Source organism: Dasypus novemcinctus, chromosome 17, assembly GCF_030445035.2.
Source record: "Dasypus novemcinctus isolate mDasNov1 chromosome 17, mDasNov1.1.hap2, whole genome shotgun sequence".
Classification (NCBI taxonomy): Eukaryota; Metazoa; Chordata; class Mammalia; order Cingulata; family Dasypodidae; genus Dasypus; species Dasypus novemcinctus.
In genome coordinates this window covers 8,404,078-8,427,622 of record NC_080689.1, presented here as the reverse complement: position 1 = coordinate 8,427,622, position 23,545 = coordinate 8,404,078, and the positions used below count along the sequence as shown (strand labels likewise).

The following is a 23,545-nucleotide window of genomic DNA, read 5'->3' as shown; positions in this document are numbered from 1 at the left end:
CTATTGTGTGTATGCTTATCTGCCTAGGTAAGACATTTTATGCAACAAGGTTTCTGGTAAAGTATACCTATATATATATATATATTTTAAGATTTATTTATTTATTTATTTCTCTCCCCTTCTTCCCTCCTCCCCCCGCCCCAGTTGTCTGTTCTCTGTGTCTATTTTTGCTGCGTCTTCTTTGACTGCCTCTGTTGTTGTCAGCGGCACAGGAATCTGTGTTTCTTTTTGTTGCGTCACCTTGTTGTGTCAGCTCTCCGTGTGTACAGCACCATTCCTGGGCAGGCTGCACTTTCTATCGTGCTGGGCAGCTCTCCTTACAGGGCGCACTCCTTGCACGTGGGGCTCCCCTATGCAGGGGACACCCCTGCGTGGCAGGGCAGTTCTTGCGCGCATCAGCACTGCACATGGGCCAGCTCCACATGGGTCAAGGAGGCCCGGGGTTTGAACCACAGACCTCCCATGTGGTAGACAGACGCCCTAACCACTGGCCCAAGTCTGCCACCTATACCTATATTTTGATGGACCTTTCAAACCTGCTCACATCTAGAAAGCATGAATAATGTTGTTAATGTTTTCATTTTATAAAATTTTGCCAACACACATTTTGCAAAATATTTAAACCTTTCTGGGCTGGGGGCAGATTCTGTTTTTGTGAATTCATAGAAAGAGCCATCCAGCTGGGGAGAGGATTTGAGCTGTTGAGGCAACACTCAGGACCAGGAGGAACTGTGACAGAGGATAGAGGGTGACCTCTGAGTAGACTCAAATAGCATATGCTATTAAGAGGTTGATAGATAAATAATTAACAGTCATAATGGGACTATTCCTTTCAAGAAAAACTTGAGAGTTGCCACTTACCATCCCTAGTTTTGTAAGGTTTAGCTATGTCTCTCCATAGCAAAATAAGGTCAATCCAGAACACTTTTAGCATTATCACCAAGACACAGATTAGAATTAATAATATACTAAATCCCGCAATTGTGTAGTAGATGCTTTGACGATCAACTATTCAAGAGATAGGGGAGGAGAAAAAAAAAAGAGCATTATTATCACTGAAACAAGATAAAATAAAGAAATGCATAGGTGCTAGCCCCCACTGAAGGGTACAACAGATTCATACCCACTTGCGACTTCCATGGCTATTCTGACAATCAGTTAATTAATCTTTCTTAAGTCCTGGCTCTGTAGAAGGTACCGGGTCAGGCACTGTAGTGGACACTACAGAGCAGGAGAGACAGTCTCTGCCCTGGTGAGGCAGCCGTGCGCACTTTCCTAAGAAGGGAAGCAGCAGAGATGATGGCTGCAGGGGCGTTTAGAAGGAGAGCTCACGCCAATCTGGGTTCTGCAGACCAGGGTCTGTAAAGGATGGTAGGATTCAGCGAGCTGGAAAGAGGGAAGGAAAGGCACTCCTGGCAAGAGAGAATGTTGTGCTCCAAAGTGCACACTGGGGAGAGGGTTTTCTGAGGCAGAGAAAGTAATCCCGTTTAGGGAATTAGGAAGGTGGCTCGGGACTGGGTTCCGGGCAGACTTGAGGACCCACCCGTGGCCTTCATCTGAAGGCAGGAGGAGCCACTGAAGAGTTCCGGGAAGCTTTTGACTGTGGAAGTGGATTTCAAGCAGGCTTAATCTGATGTTTGTGGAAAGAGACCACAGGCAATTGGAAGAGAATGGCTCAGACGGTTTCTGAAGTATTTGGAATGTGAGGTGAGGAGGGTTGGAACTCACGCAATGATGGGAAAAGAATGGCCAGGCTTGGTATGGGAGCATCACGGAGGAAGAGCCAGCAGGCCTTGGAGATGCATATTGCATTTGAGCGGTTGGCACAACAGGGAAGAAACAAGGACTGTATAAGTCTCTAAAGCTTATTTGGTGGAGAAGTCAGAGTCTTGGATTCTAGATCGGAGACATAAATCCTTTAGCCATCACTGAACGTTATCCTGGGCCCACTGCTACACAAAATACATATGCAACTTGGCCCCATCTTCAAGAACTTGTAGCAGGTATATGTGCATTAAACTGTCATCATTCCTGGTATTTGGGGCTATTTAAATTTATTTTCCTTCCTATAATGGTCAATTATGTTATCTTAGAAATAGTCCCACTTCCAGATGAACATGAAAAGAATCTCAAATGAGGTTTTGCTGTATGGATCTTTTTTTCATCTTCATCCTAATTCTCAAAGTATGGGCTCCCAATTTTGATGCAGGAAATCACTGGCCCATATCTACTAAGTCATTCACCACCCCTAAGAGGTCCTCAGCTGCTTGAGGATCCAGCACTACAAAATCAAGGATTGTCAAGGTGAGGTGACTCAAAGCTGGGGGGAGAACTGAACACTTGGAGCAAGCTTACTCTCTGCACCATCATTATATTATAGTTAAATTCTAAGTACTCCTTAAGTAAACCATTTCAACAGGATATTCTCCAGGTCTGTCTTTCTACAAATGCTCCTTGGATGCATACCGGGATTCTTTACTTCTTGTGGGGACTATTGCGATACGACTAGATCTGTGGGCGGCTGCTTCAATAGTAGGAAGGAAAAGAACCCACAGCATTGAAATAAGTCGCATTTCAACATCTTCCTGATTGCTAGTGATTTTATAAATGTGTAGGTAATCCTCGTATGCGATGACAAAGCACTAACTTTCACTTGGTGTCTGTAAGCAGGAAACCCTCCCATGTTTCATTCCTGCCTCCACCTCTATAACCATGGTCCTTGGCAAGTTATTCCACCTCTCTCTGCCTCAGTTTCCTTATCTCTAAAAGTAGGATGATATTGATAGTCCCTCCATCATGGGGTGGTAAGAAAATAAATGATAAATTAAATGAAAAATAGCTAGACTGGATGCTATTATTAAGACCATTAAATATAAATGTAATAATATTTATATAATGGGGATATCGGTTTTTTTAAGTTTTTGTTTTTTTCCCAACTCAAAACAATGCTGTAATTTCTTTTATTCTATTAGTAAAAATAAAGGGATTCATCATGACAATTCAACAGCAGTAGTAACAATTTTCGTTTAATTTACACAGTTTTTGAAAGAGGACAATGTTGTTTATTTGAAAATAAAAACAGGTGAAAGTATCAAATACAAATAAAGTAGGAAGAACAAAACAATAAAGACATGTAACATGAAAATGATTCCAACACACAGTTAACCAGAGAGCATTCGTTAAACATAAAATGTAAGCACATCCTGGGAATAAGGGTGGCAAAGGCATGGCTAGCAGGGGTGTGGGTTCCTCTGTCCTCTGCGATCCAGTGTATACTTACTGCCAGCACCACAAACATCTGCCCTAATAGAACATCTTAACGTGGCCCGCCTGTTCTGGGCTGATAAGACTATAACCCGCAGAAAACTGACAACACAGGAAACAAGATGGTTCTTAAAATCATAATGAGTCTTGATTCTCCTTGCATGATAAAACCTTGCAAACAGAAATTCAGGTGGAAATTAAAACTTCCAAGTCCCAGCATTAGCAGATACCTATGACAACTAGATCACATTGGTGGTCAGCTTTCCCTTCATGCCCAATTGCTTTTCATCCTGTTGTGAGTTTTCCCCAATTTTTCTGGGCCAGACACCACTTATGGGTATGAACTAAGGCTTGAACTATTCCTTTGGAAGTTTGGCAAAGACATTAAATAATTATGCAGAGTTGAAAGGCCACTAAGTGGAGTGACAAATGTGAAGTATCACTGGATGAAGTTTTCCTTTCCGCTATCTTGTATGGATGAAATGCTGCATCTAACAAACAGGATGTCATTCCACGGCAAGGACAAGGACAAGGCCTTCCACCAGCTCTCAGAAATGATATGCTCGCAAGGTTATTTTCCATGAAAGGGTCCCGTGGGCCCACTCCAGCACTGACATTGCTTAGTGTGGCCTGGGGATAGTGGTAATGAAAAGCACAGTGACTTTTCACCAATTTTGGTATTGCTTTTAAATTCTCTACTTTGTGTCCCCTTTTTGCCTACACCCTCATCACTCTGTCTGGGATATGCCAGGAGTTATTTGCAAAAGAACACATTCCATTTTCAAAGATTATATGTAGTGTCTGAAAGTAATCCATTGAAAAGTAGTCTTTTTCATATTTTTGGCATAATTATAATATTTTACTGCATTGAATTATAATGAAGTCATTAAAAGCATGCTGGATTCAGACAAAACTACAGGGAAGCTATAAACAATTTAGCCTTTCCAGTTTACGGGCAAAGGTATTCAACTTACCAAACATGATGACAAAATAGTGTTTTGTTGTACAATTAAGCCTTAGAGCTTACAAAGTCAAAAGGTGCTGACATACTGTTTTGTTGAAAACGATGGTGTACATCCATTTCCTCGTTCAACAAATCTGTATTGAACATATGCTATGTGCCAAGCAGCACACGGTGGACTGAAGACATAAAGAGCGAGAGGACGCCACCCTGGCCCTCTGGTGGAGCCTGCAGGTTATATGCCTGAACTACATGTTGAATAACAGATAGGATCAAGAGATGGGTTCAGCTGCCAGAGTTCCACCTAAACTTAATTCTTTACAAAGTGCAACAATGATAATGCATTTTTTTTTTATTATAAAGTAGCATCTAAAATTTTCTTACTAGAATGGGCAGGGGTTCAATATGTCACCTTTCCATCTATTTTGCCATCTCACTAACAAAGCATGTTGCCTTACAACAAAAAAATAAATTATAAAAGCGATTAAGAATCAAAGAACATGCTCACAATTTATCACTGGAGTGTTTGCATACACGTGCAATGAGGCAGAGAGAGCTGAGGAAGTTGGAACGAGAAAGATGAACAAGGAAGAAGCTGCTGTTGAAGAAAAATCGACAGGATGATGTCAAAGAAGCTGTAGAAAGACAAGGGCCGAGCAAACGTTTTTCACCAGGCAAAAATGTTATGAGGTGACCTAGACTGCAAGCAAGCAGACAGTGTTCCCAAGAGGGGAAGCACATTTTATGAGATGGGCCATTTCCCTTGTCTTGATGGTCGCCCCTGGAATTGGACACCAAAACATTTTTCTCCTAAAAAAAAATAATTTCAACCTATAGCAGATACATTACAAACTCAGATGACAAAAGTCTCAAAAACACTTCTTACTCGGATTCTTCTGCCTCAGTCTTATGCTGTGATTTTTCAAGCCTTTTATTGTATAGGCCAGGCAATCGTATCTCAGGGATAGATCCTCTTCTTTCACATCAGATATTATTAAAATCTGGTTGAGACAAGTCAGCTCCTTGCTGGAACTAAGAAGGCAACGTGTTACTTTGGCTATTCCTTGCAGCTGCAAATTGTGGGGGACGGGAAGAAGATTTCTAAGTTCAATATAAAAATACCTTTGATTTTGCCCTTTCTCTTCATAAATTCTTTTTTCACCCAAGTCACTAACACTGCTTCCGTTCACACGCCATTGGACTGCAGCCCAGATCCGAGAGCCTTTCCCAATGCAAGCAGAGCAAGTTATGCTTGCTGATTTTCCTAGATGGGGAGTAAAGAATTTCACCAATAAAACTGAATCCTGCAAGTCAAATTACATTTCACTTAATTTAAGGTGAAAACGTTTGTCGAATATCTAGTGTGTGACCAGCAGTGACTGCCGCTTCCCTGCCTCACCTCTAGCACCCTCACTTTGTAGGCCCTGGCTCTGCCTCCTCTCCTTTCCCCATTTTCTTCACTCAACTCCTAGTAAGTTTGGGGCTCAGCTCCCACTACCTGCAGGGGAAACTGAAAAGGCAAATGACTCTGGCCTCACCAACCCAACCTTGCGGTCTAGTGTTTCCCTTTACTAGAAACCTGAAATTTCTTTTGAACACCTCTCCTGCACGCTTTCTCCTCCTACCAAATCCTTTTCCTCTTTCGTTGGCTACATCTGGAGTTAAAACTATTTCTGCCTTATGGGGAACTTGGCAGGGGCTCACAAAGTCTGACCTCAATACAATCCCAGTACCTAAGTGGCTAGAAAGAGCTCTCTCCCTCCCAATCATTTTCACTTGAAACTTCCTCCCTTCGGACCTGGAAACACCTGGCCTGCCCTTCTCCTGGGACACAGGGCCCCGCGGCCTGTCAGGACTGTGCTAAGAGCCCACGATGGAAGAAGGACGTGGAGCCAGGGGGCCCTGGGGAGGTGACAGTGGCATGAACAAGAATGGTAGTGCTCTGATGGAAATATGGCAAGACCTTTTCTTACAACCGAGGACGCTCTTTGATCTTTCATGGACAGGGGAGTAGAAGTGGGAAAGCCAGTGCTGGGAGCACACGCAAAGGGCACTCCTCAAGTTGTGCAGGGCCCTTAGGAGACGGGAGAAGCTTCCCGGGAGGGGCTGCAGCTTCGTCCACGGCCAAGAGGAAAAGAGGGAAGAAAATGCGCAAAAGCGGGGCCGCGCATGCGCGGGGCAGCACCAGAGCCAGGCGCGCAGCATGGCGGGAGCGCAGGCCTTGGGGGTCGCGGGTCAGCGGGCCGGGGGTGCTGCGGCCCAGGCCATGGGGGACTTGGGCCCCACCGTGCCGTCTTTGAATTTTATCCCACTTGTAGTGGGAAACCAGGAAAGGCAGAGGTGGAAGGAGGCGGAAAGTCCGGTTCTCGCCCTTCCCTCAGCTGAGGGCGGTGGCCTTGGGCACAGGCGTCTGTCATCTGGAGGCAAAGTGGGGGCAGTAGCTCCCTCGGGGGCACAGGAGAGCCAGAGATGGCTTCAACGCAAGGCCGGGGAATCACGAAGAGCAGCGCAGGGAAAACGCTCCATGGCGTGGGGACTGGCCACTATTCCCTGCAGCTAAGGCCAGGCCAGCAGTTTCCTCAGAGGTCCCCTGACTTCCCACTGCGCCCTCAGGGCCTGTGGTGCTGATCGCCTGGCCTCTGCGAGGGGAGTTCCGGCCCGGGTCACACAGAAGGGTTTCCTAGGCAACTTTCCCAGCACTCCTCAAGACTTCTTACCCATTTCCACTTCTACTATGTCATTGTGCAGAGGAGCTCTAATCACTGGAAGCAAAGAAAAGTTTTCCCCACCTTAAAGACAAAGAACATTAAATATTAGAAGAACATTGGATGGCGATGAATTTAAATCTTGTACTTCCATATTTTTTTCCTATTTCACAGCAATGTTTCTCAAATTTTGTGACAATGACCATGGCAACAAATGCCTATATATGTTAACACACATACACAAACATGTATGAATGAAACAAAAACTTTTAGGTAATACTTTTTCTTACTACCGAGGACTCTCTTTGATATTTTCTAGTCTACTGTATGTCATTAAAACGAATGTTAGTCCAATCCACTAAATTAGTTTCATGACTTGCAATTGTTAGAAAACCACGATTCTACAGAATAAGCATTACACTACAGAAAAGAAGGTTTCAAAAGTGGAAGAGTCCACCGTTCTGCTCACAGTTCTCCACCGTTAGGGTCCATCCTCAGTGTGAGAATAAGGAATTCCAATGCCCGTGGCCACTGAGGCTAACAACCAGTGAAGGAGGTGGGACACCCATTAATTTCAAAGAGCGTGATGAAGGTCCACTGCAGGTATTGATATTAAACAATGAGAGAAGCTAATAGAATTGTGGTCTGGTGATGCTAATTTTCCAGGTGTGGAACATTGAAAAAGGCCAAACCAAAACTTTCCTCCATGATTGCTTTGGCCTAAGAAATCTGCCACACATACAAGCGGCATATCCAGGCTATGCTGAGACCCCAATGTACTATGTTTGGGAAATTGTTCTCTGAAATAGGATTTGGTAGAACTAAAATAAATTTGAAAAACTTTTTAATAATTGAGTGACCTGCACACGGTCATAGACAATGCTAGAAAGCATTGCAAAGCAGAACTGAAAATTACTCAAAGATATTTCCATATCTCTTTATAAAGCTTCTCACTAAATTTCTAATCCGGTTTCATTAGAGATTAATTTTTTTCTATTTTCAGAACCTCTGACAACAAATTTTGGAAAAAGAAATTATTCTTGCTCTTTAAATAGTTCTATTGCCTTTCAAAAAAGTAAAGTAAGCTACCGATAACTTTATCTTTGAAAAATTACGTCACAGAAAAAAGAACATTTGAGACTTTGGATTAGTAACAAAATATCCCTGTCATACTTTTTCTGTCTTGATATTGCATTAACAAAAACTATTTTCATCCTGGTAAAGAATGTATAAGATAAACTGGAGCAGGAGGACGTATCAGGGAGGGGAATAAAGTACATGAAAATCAATGAGAAGATCAAAATTCTTCCCATTTTATCTTTTTTTGCAAACATTCTATTTTATTAAATTGAGTAGCTTACCTTTGACACTAAAGGGTCTGGTTGCTGTCACAGTGTAATTGACTCCATTTTCATTGTGCATAAATTTACATGTATAATCACCTGCATCAGCACTGGTAGCATTTTGAATTTGCAAAAAATCCCTGCGTAGATAGTATCTACGTCCTTGAAGAATTTTACAATTCTGAAAAGAAAAATTTCATTCCATTTTCAGTAATTTTTTTTTTTACTTGCAAGCATAATTATGCAATTTCCATCTATTTCCTCAAAGTTTCTTTTTACCTTGAACCACTGAACTGGTGCTGTCCAATTGTAGTTATCAATTGTGGGACAATATATTCTGGAATTTTCTGGTACTCCAGATGTTGGTGAATACATCAAATAACCTGGAATATTGCAATCTGACGGTTTTCTACGTATTGTCACAGTCACATATCCAGTCATATTGCGGGTAGGTCTATTGAAAGAAGTCAATTTTATGAACTTTATGAAATCCTCCAACTCTTGCTTTTAGTTAATACTGCATTTCTTCTTGCAACAATTGCTATCGAGTTGTTCTTTTCTTATTTAAAAAACAACCAATGAAATCTCGAATTTCAAATGCTTTTATGTTACTTTTGATAGAAAACATAACTCCCCCCACAACATAGCCCTAAAAACAGCTCTCTCATCCTTTCTCCCAGCTCTGTGATGTCTGCTACAAGACTGCAAGCACAATACGATAAAGACAACCCACCTTGACTGTGAGTTTATTCTGTGTCAGGCGCAGTTCCACACACGTTTGGTACATACCTCATTTGAGACTTACGACACTTTGAGATGAATTATGATATGGATTTTACAGATGAGAAAACTGGGGGGTAAGGAAGTACTGCTCAGCATACTGCAGCTAACTAGTGGCAGAGCAGGAATTTGAAACCTAAACGTGTCAGTGCTCGGAAGCTGGCTGCTTGCCTGCACACGTACTGCCTTTTGACAGTTCGTCTGACATGTTGTACGTACCAGATTGGGCACGAAATCAAACCTTTAACAATTTATATTAAGCCTTAAAGTTTAAGGCTGTGGTAGTTGCCTTTTCTCACCCACCGTAAGCCTCCTCGACAGCAGAAGTCTTCAGGTCACCAAGCTTCTGAGCTAGTTTGTACTTTCTTCCAGCCAAAAGTGAGCAGTTGCTCTCAATTCCCTCGGTCTCTAGGAAAGCTAGGTCTTTTACTAATTAGGCTAATTAGAATACAAATTTACCCCTGTAATTATAAATCCAGTTACTCTTAAACTCTGAACCCTAACTTGGCACTATTCCTAGGTGGACTTTTTAAAATTCAAATCCCTTTTCCAAGTTGACTGTTCTAGAAAGGGTTGGGAAGGGAAGGAAAGTAAGGGGCAGCTCAGACCAGCAACTATTAAAAGGGAGCAGGTGCAAAGATTATGATGGTTGCCTAGACAATACCTTCTGCTAGTGCAAGTATAGGTTCCAGAATCGCTGACTTGGCTTGGAAGAAACTTAAGACGTTCCCCTGAGGCAAATACACGACTTCTTTCCTGGGTAGTAATAATTTCATTTGTTTTTGAGTAATACCAATCCACAGGGTACAGATCTCTTGCTTGTACAGAACAGCTCACAATTAAAGCCTCATTTTCCAAGCCCCAGTATGTTCTATCTGCAAATAAAAATATAAATATTATCCTGCCTACAATGATCATACAAAGAACATAATTTGTGCATTCTAAATATTTCCTTCTAGAACTAAATTTAGAAATTGGTCATACTGTGCAATGCTTCAACTGGAAAAGAATAAATAAATGATGAAGATCGTTTATGAAATGTTCTATTGGGTTCCACGGACTAATGAATTAATTCAGAATGAAATCCTTGACACCATTTATCGAAAAGCAGTCAGGTTTATCTATCATGCCAACAAATAACTACAACTCTCAAATTCTGATGTATTTGAACATTTAAAATTAAAATTCTGACATTTTTAGGAAGAATGACTGTAGAGCAAAAATGAATGTTCCAGTTTATAATTCTGCTGGAAGAACTAGAAGCAAGCAGTTTAAAACAAGCCAAAGGTTCTTTGGAGATTATTTAATGTTTAAAAATTAAATTTTTAGTTAAAAAGCAGTACTTACTAAACTGAGAAACTGTGGAATGTAAAAGAACTGTTAGAATTGCCAAAACCCAAAGTCCCATTATCTGTTTATCTAAGAAGAACAAGTGTTGGTAACTGATTGTTGAGATTACTGCAGATGATTCGGTGACTTCTGATGATGGAGGTCTCTTCTAGGAGATGGAAGATGCACTCTAAAAGACAGAGAAGAAAAGAAAAGTCAGTGCTTCCACTGAAAAATTAAATCATACAAAACCACAAGCAAAACTATATCAGCCATGCTTTTTACTTGTCCAACACCTCCCAGGAGCATTAATCAATCAACAAGTATTTACTGAGTAAAATATGTATAACAACAGAGCCCCAGCATCATTTACATTTACCCCCACTGAATCTTGAGGTCCTGCAGGGCTCACAATGGCCATGCAACTTCACAATTACATTTCAGCAGTCTCGTGAAAATGGAGTGAAAGAAGTTAAGAGTAAAGAAAATGAATTTCTAGTTTGGAAAATGGTTAAAATCATCAAATTCAAAAGGCAATGTCATAATTGCTTGTATAAAAAACCACGTGTACCCATAGCCATCACACCCATGCACACACACAGGGCACACATGCAAATAAATCATCACAGAGTAGCTCAGTCAGGTGTAAAGCTTGCTTCAAGTGATTGCCCGAGGCTGTAACCTGCAATCTCAAAAATGTGTCCCTGTCTGGGACTCTCCCCAAGACCACTGAAGGCTTTCTAAAAATAGTTGTGAAAAATAATTAAATACTTTTCTTTTTCCCTTCAACAAAAGAATCACTGGACCATACATTTTTCCCTTAAAAAGTCAGGGTTGGCAAGGAACCTAGATAGAAATACATAAATACAAGAATAAACACAATAATACTTAATGTATTTCAAGAAAGCACTTTTTCTCTAAATAGGAATTGTTGATACTTTTCTTATTACATCTATGGAAAAAATATCTATTATAAATGTAGATGAACCGTTGTTGCTTACCCAAACTGAGGAACAAGAGGGGATGACTTCCAAGTCGATGGCTGAGCTAAGAATAGCTTCTGGCTCTTCTAGCTCCTTCCTTTTAGACTACTAATGCAGACACATGCTCTTTTATTTTATAGGAGAGACACTCAAAGATATCCCGCCACTGGCTATCCCACTCACCCTTGACTTGCTCAGAACTAGGGGTGAATCATGTAATAAGAATCCATGACCTTAGTACATAAATGTTTAATCATAAGTACAACATTGAATAATCTCTTTCGAGGAAGTAATCAACTAATTTCCCAGTTCAGCATCAATTTCTCCAGTTGAATGTTTGTTCTTTTTTGCCCTGATATTACATTTTTGGTTCTAAATGTTCTTAAACTGGGGCACCTGGAGGCTGCCTTTCTAGATCTTTCCTGACACCTGGTTGGGCAGACAGTAATTTGCAGGAGTCAGCCAGTTTGGGCAGCTTTGGTGAGGAGAGTTTCCAAAGCACAAAAGGCATCCAGCAATGAGAAGTAAGCGGGATTTTATAGGGCTTAGAAATACTCTATTTATGGTCCACAATTTAACACAGTCTCATATCCAAAAATAGATTCCAGTTCCTAGATTTAAATTCCTGTGGTGTTCTCCATTTGGATGAACAAAGGAAGATTTTCTAAGGAGTTCACAGAAACAGAGGGAAGCTGTGGATAAGAAGGTTACCTGAGGGGAATGGCAAAGGAAAGCATAACCCTCAACTTGCGCACTAAATGTAAAACAAATGGTAAGCAAAATTTGGTTGTGGCTATGCATAGTTGTTATGACTTTATTATGAGTAAGTTCAACTTACTTTTAAAGGTTGCTGCATCCCCAAAAGAAATTGAGGACTAACTCCAGAGCAGTACAATAATAATAAATACGAGCTAATCCTTAGGATATGGGCTACATGTGGGGGCTGCGTATTTCTTCATAAATAACCTGGGCTGTGTGTGTCAGACAATAAGAACTGCAGCCGCACCTTTCGTAACTATGCCAACCACTCCAGTCCCGGAAAGCCAAGTAAGTGATATCTGCTCTATAGACTTTGGATATTCAGGGAGAATGCAAAGTAAATACATTAATTCAAGCTTCCTGGGAATGTGGGGAATATGTGTTAATTCAAGTTTATCTAGTACTCAAACAAAGCACCATTTGACTCCCAACTCCTACATCCTCTGTATAAAAGGAACTCAGAAATCCTATTCAGGGCTCAGGTTTTTGAAAAAGAAAGTCCTCAAGCCCAGCTGGTCGTTAATAAATTTTCCTTTCCAAAATTATTACTGAGTCCTGGCCTTTCATACATGATCATTGACTATCTCTGCTTCCACAACCCTTACAGAGCACCCTCCACATGCCCGGTGCAGTTCTAAGTACTTTACGGGTATTCATTTTTCATTCTCACAACCACTCACTGTGGTTGGCACTATTATCACCATTCCATCTTACAGATAAGGATACAGAGGCACAGAGAGTTAAGCAACTTGCCCAAGTCATAACATCACTGAGAGGTAGCTCTAGAATTTGAACCCTAGCTGGCTGGCTCCAAATACTGCCCACACCTCACTAAGGTACTCTGCCACCTGAGGTGGAAGGTGAAGTGCTGAAGCCCCGGGAAAACCATATTGTAAGTCAGTTTTTTGAGCTGAGCTACTACAGCCCTCTCCTCAGGACTGTGCTAGAGAGCGCTCCTGGGCAGGCATCCCCATTTGCATGTGGGTTTCGTAGCCTTCAGGCATCAAATTTGGGCTCCCACAGGAAGAGACACCAAGCCTGCACCATTTGGGGATTCACCAAAGGGACCTTTAATTGTAAGTTCAAGGAATTGCTATCTCAGCCTCGTTGTGAAGTTCTGATGCTATATCAAGATCATGTTGCCAGTTTCGCCATTGAGAATGCAGGATCAGGAGCCAGAATGCTTAGAACACTACCTGTGGCATGAAAGGGTTTGTTGGATAAAATAATACAAACCTGAAATTGTTTTACATTTGGTATCCCCAAACATCATTTTTTATTTTATTAAATTAGGGCATTTATTCATTAAATGAGACCACTTTTGCTTTGGCTACTTAGTTTTTATGTGGTTTTCATCAGAATTTTAACATCATAATCCTGAAATTTCGCAAAAGCATTGAACAAAGTCTAATTATTGTGATAAGGTCATCCATCCATTCATTCAACAATTACGACCTTTTATTCAAAGTACAATCCTGGGTGGTACTTATCATCAACATTATTCAAATGTTACAGATTAAAATAAAACCCAAGGATCAAACAGGTTAAATGATTTGACCAAGCTTGCCCAGTTGCAGTGGAGTTTGAAACCAGACTTGCTGAACCAAAGCCAGGGCTTTTTCTGTATTAATATTAACTAAAAAAGAGAAAATAGACCAGCTTTCCTTCTTAAAATTGTGATTGAGTATTTAAACAACATAAGCTAGTCTGATTCCCTTATGCCATCTTATTTATAGAGAACTAAACTATTTCTAGGTCTTCTCTCATTTTATATCTGTCACTTTGGGTTTCTAACTAGTCCAACACCATCGAACATAGAAGTATGGTAGTTTATAGCAAATTAACAAGGCAAAATGCTAAAAGCAAGGGCTTCTAATAAATAAACAAAACAAGAGATTTTGAGCAGCCATGAATTTGTCCCAAATTAATCAGAAAGCTTCCAGTGTCTGCTTGTGGTCCCCTGGATAACACCCTCTTTTTAAGGCTTCTCATAACTCTTCTTAATTTTCAAAATTGACCTGATAGAATCCAATGTAATTTGTCCTTTTTTTTTTTTTTTCCTGACTTTGGGGTTTCAGTTGTGAAATCTTGCATTTCCCTATTTATGATCTTCTTCTTTGATGTTTTCACTGAAAAAAAAAAAATCATTGCCAGAATACCAGCCAGCTTCTGGCATTTGGAAAGTGACGCTCAAATATTTCCTAACTTAGAAGCTTTTTGTAAAACTTGTTCATTTATCTTGGCTGGTTTCATAGTTCAGTACAAGATACAAGATTTCAATGTTCCAGAACTGTCTGTGACCTGGTATTACTGTAAATCCATATCAAAAGCCAGGAAATTTTTTGTCACATTAAATATATAAACTTAATTGAGGTCAGATTCAATTCAGTAAATCTCACAAGAATAAGCAGGCAGGAAATAATTTATTTCCCATTTCATCAGAAAGCATTTCTCATGCCATTTCACTTCCATTATCCCTTATGAAATGTCTTGAGAGTCTTCAGTGGGGGCAGCACTGGTATGGCATTATCAGTCCTGGCCGGCACCTGGGGAAACCAGCTTATCCAACAACTCATTGTATCACCTTGGGCAAATCACTTAATCTCTTTGATCCTTGGTCACACTCCAAACTCTAGGGGTGCTCAAGATTCCTTGCCTCCATCTTCCTTTTTGCCTTCACTCAAATTTCTCCTCCAATTAACAAAACTGGTATATATTCAAGGACAAACTGGAATTAACAAAGAATATATACTTCTAAAGTTGAATTCCCACCCTACCTCACCTCCCTCCTTCTAAGAAAATCCTGGTTCTTTATAGGATTCCATATCTCCGTGGTTGATTCCTCCATCTTTCCACGTGCCCAGGCCCAAACTCTCCATTTATGATGGACTCTTCCTTTTCCCGCATATCCAAACACAAAATCCACCAGGACATCCTAGTGGTTTCCCCTTCAAGATAGCCTACCTCCAACTCCTTCTCACCACCTCCACTGCCATCTTCCTAGCCCAGACGCCATCATCCCTTACTCGGATTTTAACACTGGCTTCTAATCGTTCTCCCTTCTCTACCTTTGCCCCTCTTTAGCCTATTTCTAAGAGAGAGGCTGGAGAGATCTTGTTAAAACCCAAGTCAAGTCAGGTGGATCTTCCACTGTCTTCCCACCTCATCCAGAGTAAAAGCCAAACCCGCGCAGTGACTGCAAGGCCACAGGCTCTGAGCCCACACCGCCTCCGACCAACTCCTCTCGGAGGCCACATCCTGTCCTCCAGCCTCTGACATCAGACACACCCCTACCTCAGGGTCTCTGTGCTGGCTGCTCCTTCTAGCTGCAAATCTCCTTCCAGTCCCCTCAGGGATAACTGTCTCACCTCCTCAAAATTCATGCTCAGATGGCATCTTCCCAGCCAGAGGACTGCTCAGTTTAGACTTGCTATGTTCCCCTTTCCAATTCCTTATAATGTTACCCTGCTCCAATCTTTTCCTAGGGCACTTGTTACCTGCCAACATTCTACTTATTTCTGGCATTTATTTTTTATTTTCTGTTTCTCTCCACTAGAACGTACCTCAGGAGATGTTTTCTTCAGTTTTGTTCACTGATATAGCTCATCTACCTAGAATAGTGCCTAGCACAAAGCAGGTACTCAGAAAGATTTGTTAAATGAACTGGTACAACTCTTGGTGTGGGAAGGAAAAAGATTTTGTATGTGGCCTGGAATAGGAGCAATATTTCCTTCTACTGTGCTCTCACATCTCACTCTTTCTTTTTATCTCACGGTAAAGTAAGGCCTAAATCACTTTTGAAAGGCTCTATGGGAACTCCCTGGGCTCAAAGAGGGTGAGCATTGAGCAGGCCACAGGAGCTCTGTGGACTGAAGATGTTGTAGGCAGAGAAACAGGGGGAAGGAGCCAGCAGGCCTGAGTGTCTGCATACGTAAAATGACTAAATTCCAGCTAAATCTGGAGATTAAAATTTTATCATCATTACCTAATGTCTCTGCTACTAATTCCACAGAATCCATTTGTGCGCTACACTTGATTCCCTTTAGTTAGTTCATGATCCTCTTTCTTTATCTTGGGGCCAGTGTGGACTTTATCTTCCCAGCTTTAGAATCTATATTTTCTATGAGAATTCTAAAATTTGTATGGAAATCAAAGTCCCTAGAATAGCCAAAACGATGTTAAAAAAATAAGAACAAAGTTGGAGAACTTACACAGTCTGACTTTAAGATTAATATAATGTTATAATAATGAAATTATCACTAAAATTAAATAAATTAATGATTACTTGGACTTCATCAAAATTAAGAACTTCTATTCCTCAATAGACATCATTTAAAAATGAATAAGGGAAACAGATTTGGCTCAATGGATAGAGCATCTGCCTACCACATGGGAGGTCCAAGGTTCAAACCCAGGGCCTCCTGACCCATGTGATGAACTGGCCCACGCACAGTGCTGATGAGCGCAAGGAGTGCCGTGCCACGCAGGGGTGTCCCCCGCATAGGGGAGCCCCACGCGCAAGGAGTGCGCCCCATGAGGAGAGCCGCCCCGTGCAATAAAAGTGCAGCCTGCCCAGGAGTGGGGCTGCACACACGGAGAGCTGATGCAGCAAGATGATACAACAAAAAGAGACACAGATTCCAGGTGCTGCTGACAAGAATACAAGTGGACACAGAAGAACACACAGCGAATGGACACAGAGAGCAGACAACTGGGGTGGGGGTGGGGGAAGGGGAGTGAAATAAACAAACAAACAAATAAATAAATCTTTGGGGGAAAAAAATGAATAGACCAAGTCACAGATTCAGATTATATTCCCAATTATATCTGACAAAAGACTTGTATCTAGAATTCATAAATTACTCTTATAAGTCAATATTAAAAAGACAAAATACACCCCCTGTAGCAGTTTGGTATTATTTATGAATTCCAAAAATAGATTTTGGATTATGTTTGTGAACTGGTCTGATCCTGTGGTTACATAAAATTGTTTTGGATTCAGAGGTTTCACTCTTGATTAAATTATGATTAAGGCTTTTATTGAGCCACATCAGTAGGATGTTGAGTCTCTGCCCCCTGGGTGGGCGAGGACGCACAGAGAAAAGACATGACAGAGAACAGAGTTTGGAGTTTTAATGCTGGAGCCCTGGGAAGTAAAAACACAGAGAAGCAGATACTTGAGGAAAGAGAGAAGGCTCCATTAGACATGACAGGGGCCCCGGGAAGAGAGATGAGCTGTTCACCTGATAGTTTACAACTGGCCTTGTGGAGAGAGCAGAGCAGCTGAGCCCAGAGAGAAACAATCCCCAGGCTCAGGATAAGAGACGAGACTTATCCCAGCCTACAGCTGATATTGGAAGAAGCGGGGACCCCGGAGCCTTAGGGAAGGAGAAAGCCTGAACCCTTGCAGACTTCGGCAGCCATCTTGCTCCAACACGTGGCAACAGACCTTGATGAGAGAAGTAACTTACACTTTATGGCCTTGTGGCTGTAAGCTTCTACCCCAAATAAATACCCTTTATAAAAGCCAACAAATTTCTGGTATTTTGCACCAGCACCCCTTTGGCTATGGCACCCCCCCGCCCCCCAAAAAAGACAAAAGATTTCATAAAAGAAGACACACTGATAGCCAATACACATGTGAAAAAGAAATTCAACATTATCAGACTTTAGAGAAATACAATTTAAAACTACAACAGGATTCTACTTCATGGTTAATATTACAAAGACCAACAATACCTGTGTTGACAAGGATGAGGGCACTGGAACTCCCATGTATTGCTAGTGAAAGTATTAAATGATAGAATGACTTTGGAAAATAGTTTAGCAGTGTCTTATAAAGCTAAGCATATGCCATATGACCTACAAATTCCTCACATAGGGATTCACCCAAGAGAAATAAAAACTTATACCACAAAAAGACTTGTACGTGAACATTCATAGCAGCTTGATCCCTAATAGGCAAATACTAGAAACATCAAAGTCCATCCACACATAAATGGGTAAATTATTTCTTTCCATACAATGGAACACCACCCAGCCCCTAAAAGGAACTGAATTAGGCAATATGATGAAACTCACAAAGATTCTATTAAGTGAAACCAGTCAGGTATGGGGTGCACACTGCATGATCATGCTTACATAATATTCTAGAACCACAGAGCTATTGAGTGATTACCTGGGCTGGGAGAGGAGAGGGTGAATTAACCATAAAAAAGCATCAGGGAACTTTATGGGATGATTCCTTAATTGAGATGATGGTTTCATAGGGTACACTTTGTCAAAACACATTGAACTTTACCCATAAATCATGTATTGCATGTACGTTATATCTCAGTCATTTAGTAGACAAAACAAAATGAAAAGTTATAGAACATCTTCCCTATGACTCAACAATTCTCCTTCTAGGTATTTACCCTAGAATATTGGAAACATATGCCCATAAAACACTTTATAAAAGAATGTTCATGAATCTCTATTGACAATACCAAAAACTGAAAACAATCCATGTGTCCGTCCATAGGACAATTTATAAAGGAAAGGGAATGAATAACTACTCATAAAATAAAGACAAGAACTACTGATAAACCATGGGTGAATCCCCAAAGTCCCATGTTCTATAAGTTTGAGGTTTTTGTTGTTTTTCTTCCCAAAATAAGCAAAAATAAAGTGCCTTCCCCACCCCTGCAAATATGCCAAGCAAAAGAAACCAAACACAGGAGAGTATATACTGTGTGATTATACTTCTATGAAAGTAGACTAATTTATTGAGCTGAAAATAAGAAAGCATGTATTTGCAATTGTGGAATTGTGAGATTTTGGATGTCAAGGGATAGGATATTTGCATGGTGATTACATGGATATATACAATTATCAAAACTCATTGAACTGAACACTTAAGATCAGTGCTTTCAATAATATTTTAATTATTTCTCAATAAAAAATAAAATAATATAAAGTCATATTTGTTCACACATGTAATAGAAATATCACTGTACTGAAGTCAAAGGACCCAAATTTATCTCTGGGATCTGTCATACCACAGAAAATATCTACTTGCTAATATTTTACCATTAAGCTTCTCACAGTAAATTATCAGTATAGGAACTCACTGTATTTTTGGAAAGAGCCCAAGAACAAATTGTCTTGTGACTAGTTCAATAATCTTTCCCCCCACAAAACATTTAGATAAGCTTCCTTTCTGAATTTCTTTCAATGTTTCTTCTTCAGATTAAGAGAAATCAGGCCTATTTCCCATGTCTTGGGGTGAGAATAGAGATCATGATCAAATTTTTAACAGCGGCAATGCATTGGCCCTGAGCCACCCTCTGCCAGGGTAGTTTTGAGAATGTGAGGCAGTCCCAGGAGAAGGCCATGGAGGGTATTTGGAGGTCCTGGGGCAGTGGCTACTGAAGCAAGGGTGAGAAAGTATTACAGAGTTTTCACATTTAGCATGGAAATAGATACCAATTCTGCATCAACTGAGCTTGTCAAAGCATGGTGCTGAACCAGGCACCCAGTGAGGGCCTACTATGTGCCAACTACTGTTTCAGATATTACAGGTACAGCAATGTACCAATCACAACAATGGGACACAAAATGAGTGTCCTGATGGGATTTAGATCCCAGTGGAGAAAGACAATAAACAACTGAAATATGTAAAAAGTGCATATAAAAGAATTTAGATGGTGTATGTTTAGGGAGAAAAATAAAGCAGGGAAGGGATCAAGGAGAGTTGGAGGAGTACCATTTCAGGCAGGACGATGGGAAGGCCAACTAGAAAGGCAGTCTTTGATCAACACCCAAAGCACAGTCCAGGCAGAAGGACCAGGCGCAGTGGAGGCTCTGGTGTAGACACGTGCATGATGTAGATGCATGCCTGGTGTATTTGAGAAGTGGCACGGAGGCCAGACCATGTGGCCTCAGTGGACTAAGAGGGAGCAGAGTAGGAGAGGGGGTCAGAGTGGTCTCAGAGTCCAGATCATCCACTGCCTTGAGAGCCATCTTGGAAACATGGGCTTTTACCCAGTGAGATGGGGAAACCATTAAAGGGTTTCAAGCCAGGGAGTGCCCTGACCTGATCCAATGTTTTAACAAGAACATTCTCTTGCTGAAAACACCATCAGAGAGAAAAGTGATGAAGAAGAGAAACAAGTTAGGAGGATATTCTGATCATCCACGTGAGAGAGAGAGAGAGATGGTGGCTTGGACCAGAATGTGGACATGGACATGGTGAATAAACGAAGGATTTTGGATATAATTTGAGATAGGAACAGACAAGGACTTCCTGATGGATAGGATATGAGGTATTAAAAAAGAGAGCAGTCAAAGGTGACGCTGAAATTTGTTTTTTTCTTGAGCAACTGGATGAATGGGGTTGCCATTTACTGAGATGGAGAGGACTGCAGGTGGAACAAATTTTAGGATAAGAGAAGATCACTTTAGGAAATATTAAGTTTGATATATCTATTAGACATATACCTAGAGATAACAGGTTATAAAGTTCAGAAGACAGGTTTGGACTTAGAAATATAAATGTGAGATATGTCCATGTATAGATGAAATTAAACCTATGAGATTAGATGAGATGTCTGAAAGAATGCAAGCAGAGAGGCTGTGAGGGTAGAATACAGCAACTTCTTATCTTCACTGTAAAAGTTTCCTGGGTTAGAGGTATTTACCTTGCCTTAAAAGATAAATTTGTGTTTCAGTATGTCAAACAGTACAGAAGTACTTAAATCTAACATGAAGCAATCTTGAGTTTATGATCCAGCCCAGTTGCCTAACACCTCTACCTTAAAGATGACACTGGAATACACAAACACCAAAGCAGTACAATGTGGTTTTGCTGTGTAACATAAAACATTTTGGTTTGGGTTTGTTTTTATTTTTATTTTTTTGTGTGTGCTCTGCATTTTTTTCTTCATGGGGCAAAAGAAAATAATGCAGGACAAAAGCTGACTCGCTGACATTTCATCAGTCACTTTTACTTTGAAAAACTTCCCTTCTACATTTTAATAAACAAAAAGGTAAAAGAGACAGAAGAAAGAGAAAAGTAAATGAAAGGGAAAAAAAGGAAGAAAAGGAGAGAGAAAAAATGGTAACCAAGTAAAAACCATGAGCTTTCTAAGGGAAGAAATCCTGCCTTATAACTGTTGAATCACTTTACAGAACCTAGCATGCTAACTTACATGTAGAGTGTCATTGGCAAATACTCGTTGGTTATGAAAGCACAATCTGTAAATCCATACCTACATATACCATTTTATTCCCTCATCAAATGTATTTATAAATATAAAGGCTAATATTTGACACTTTTTCATTGCACCTTCCTTTCCTTTTTAATTGTTTTTCTTTGTGACTCTGTAACAGTGATACTCATTGACAAAATTTGTATAAAAATTTTAAAAAATAACTGATCTCTCAAAGCATATCTGTTAAAAGAAAGAGTTCTGTTATAGGAAGCTGTGGCAGTGGGTACTCATCACTAGCAAAAGGGTAGGAGATATATTTGTGATTATAGAACATCTGTGTTTCCAAAATGTATTATATGAAAGATGAACTTCATGGGATATTAATAGGGTCTTCAGTTTAAAAAATAGATTGAGAAACATGAAGTCAAACAAGTTGGAATATATTCTATTCCCCAAGGGCTCCTGAGATCTTTTAATATACCAGTGCTTTCCATCACAAAGAAGATAAAACATGCAGAACTTGCCAAACTCCTTTACTTATTTTTAACTATTTTGTTAGAATAGTTGTTAAAATAAACAACAACAACTTGTTTTTGCTATATTTTGTTTGTTTTGCAAATAACCTTATAGAATTAGAACCCACATTGGGAACCATGGCATTGTTTATTCATTTCTTTAAATTTCAATTTCATTATTAATTAGTCAAGATTGGAATGGCATTACACTCCTATCAATATCACCAATTATCTCCAAGTTGCTAAATGCACACTTTAACCTGAGCTATCAGCAATATCCATCCCACTTGAGCAATTTCTCCTCCATCTTTCTTCAGCTCCTTCACTCTCCTGGCTTCTTTCCACCACACTGGCTGCTCCTTCTCATCTCTTTTCCAACCATTTCAAGATTCATTCCTTGAATCTCTTTTCTACTCCCTATACACTCACACCCCAAGTGATTTCAACCAAACAAATTGTTTCATGATTTTAAACACCATCTATAGGCTGATTGCTCCCAAAACTAAACTTGCCATCCAGACTTCTGCCCTGAACTTCAGAGTAGGATAAATCCTCCTGCCTTCTTGCCACTGCCACTACCTGTATCATAGACATCTCAAAAGAAACCTGTCAAAACCACTCTTCCCACCAAAATCTGCTCTTCTTACAGCCTTTCTCATCTTGGCTGATGGCAACTCCATCTCTCCAACTGCACAGATGAAAACCTTGGAGCCATCCTATACACGTCTCTTTCACAAATGCATCACAGCCAATCCATCAACAAATGGATTTGCTTTCCAAATATATTCAGACATCAACCATGCACCCCTTCTCCCAGCCCTCACAGCTGGCCAGGCCACCTACAAACCTACTGAATAATTGACTCAGGCATCATGTATATTTTCTGTTTTGTTCACTGATATATTCCCAGAGTAGTCTTCAATAATTATTCTGAATAAATTAAATGCATGGTTTATTATTGGGAAAGCATCCATGATTAATTTTCTCTCCAAAAATATTTTCAAAGAATTAAATTCTTTTGTTAATGTGAATGTTAGATTTAAGGTTGCTCTTATTATGTAGGTGGAAATATAACAGCCATAGGAGGTGGGTGAATTTGCCCTGGATTCAGTCCAGAAGTTGGACGCACAAACTATCACTGGCAGATTGAGAAGAGGGGAGAACTCAAATGGCAGTAAACATAGTCTGAAGAATGGAGAAAATGGAAAAACCAAAAGGAGTCATTTTTAAGTTGAATCTCTAATTTGTTCCTAAACATGCACTCAATGAAATGAGGAACCAAATCCATTCAAAAGCTACATGTTTGGTCACCCTGATTTAAGAAGGTCTTAGCGTTTAAAAATATCTCAATGTAGATCACAGTTGGAAAAGATTGTTCACTTTACATAGGAGTTAGCTTAATAGAGAATCCTTTATAGAACAATTTCTCTGGTGTCTTTAAGAGTTGTTTTTTACGTCAGTAACGATCTAACAGAGACTAGTCAGGAGACAAAGAAGCTCAAATTTCCAGGAACCACGGCTCAAAGAAAGACGATTAGAGATGAAGATAGAGCATTTTTGAACTTCACAACCCAGAATCTATCAGAACCCTGCTCGAGGAGAAGAATTGGCATGAATGCCCTCATTTATCTCTATATTTATCTCTCCTTGCAGAGTGGGAAAACCTAAGGAAACTTCTGTCTCCTGAACATGGGAGTCAAGAGGATGGTGAT

The 23,545-nt window shown here is 40.3% G+C and overlaps 1 protein-coding gene across 4 annotated transcripts in view; it reads right to left on the bottom strand.

Moving 5' to 3' along the window:
• The window catches only part of IL1RL1 (interleukin 1 receptor like 1), a 36,342-nt gene that overhangs the window by 6,357 nt on the left and 6,440 nt on the right, over positions 1-23,545 (bottom strand). For 3 of the 4 annotated variants that reach the window (XM_004460407.4, XM_058278252.2, XM_058278254.2), the window contains 8 exons: positions 10,401-10,572; positions 9,718-9,928; positions 8,553-8,727; positions 8,292-8,454; positions 6,943-7,014; positions 5,348-5,489; positions 5,112-5,257; positions 862-1,008 (listed from right to left, as the gene is read on the bottom strand). In XM_004460407.4, the coding sequence (XP_004460464.2) occupies positions 862-1,008; positions 5,112-5,257; positions 5,348-5,489; positions 6,943-7,014; positions 8,292-8,454; positions 8,553-8,727; positions 9,718-9,928; positions 10,401-10,461 (1,117 nt within the window). In that variant the 5' untranslated portion in view covers positions 10,462-10,572. Of the gene's footprint in view, positions 1-861; positions 1,009-5,111; positions 5,258-5,347; positions 5,490-6,942; positions 7,015-8,291; positions 8,455-8,552; positions 8,728-9,717; positions 9,929-10,400; positions 10,573-11,383; positions 11,474-23,545 lie in introns of those variants that run through there. The other variant, XM_012525894.3, reaches the window with a different exon arrangement.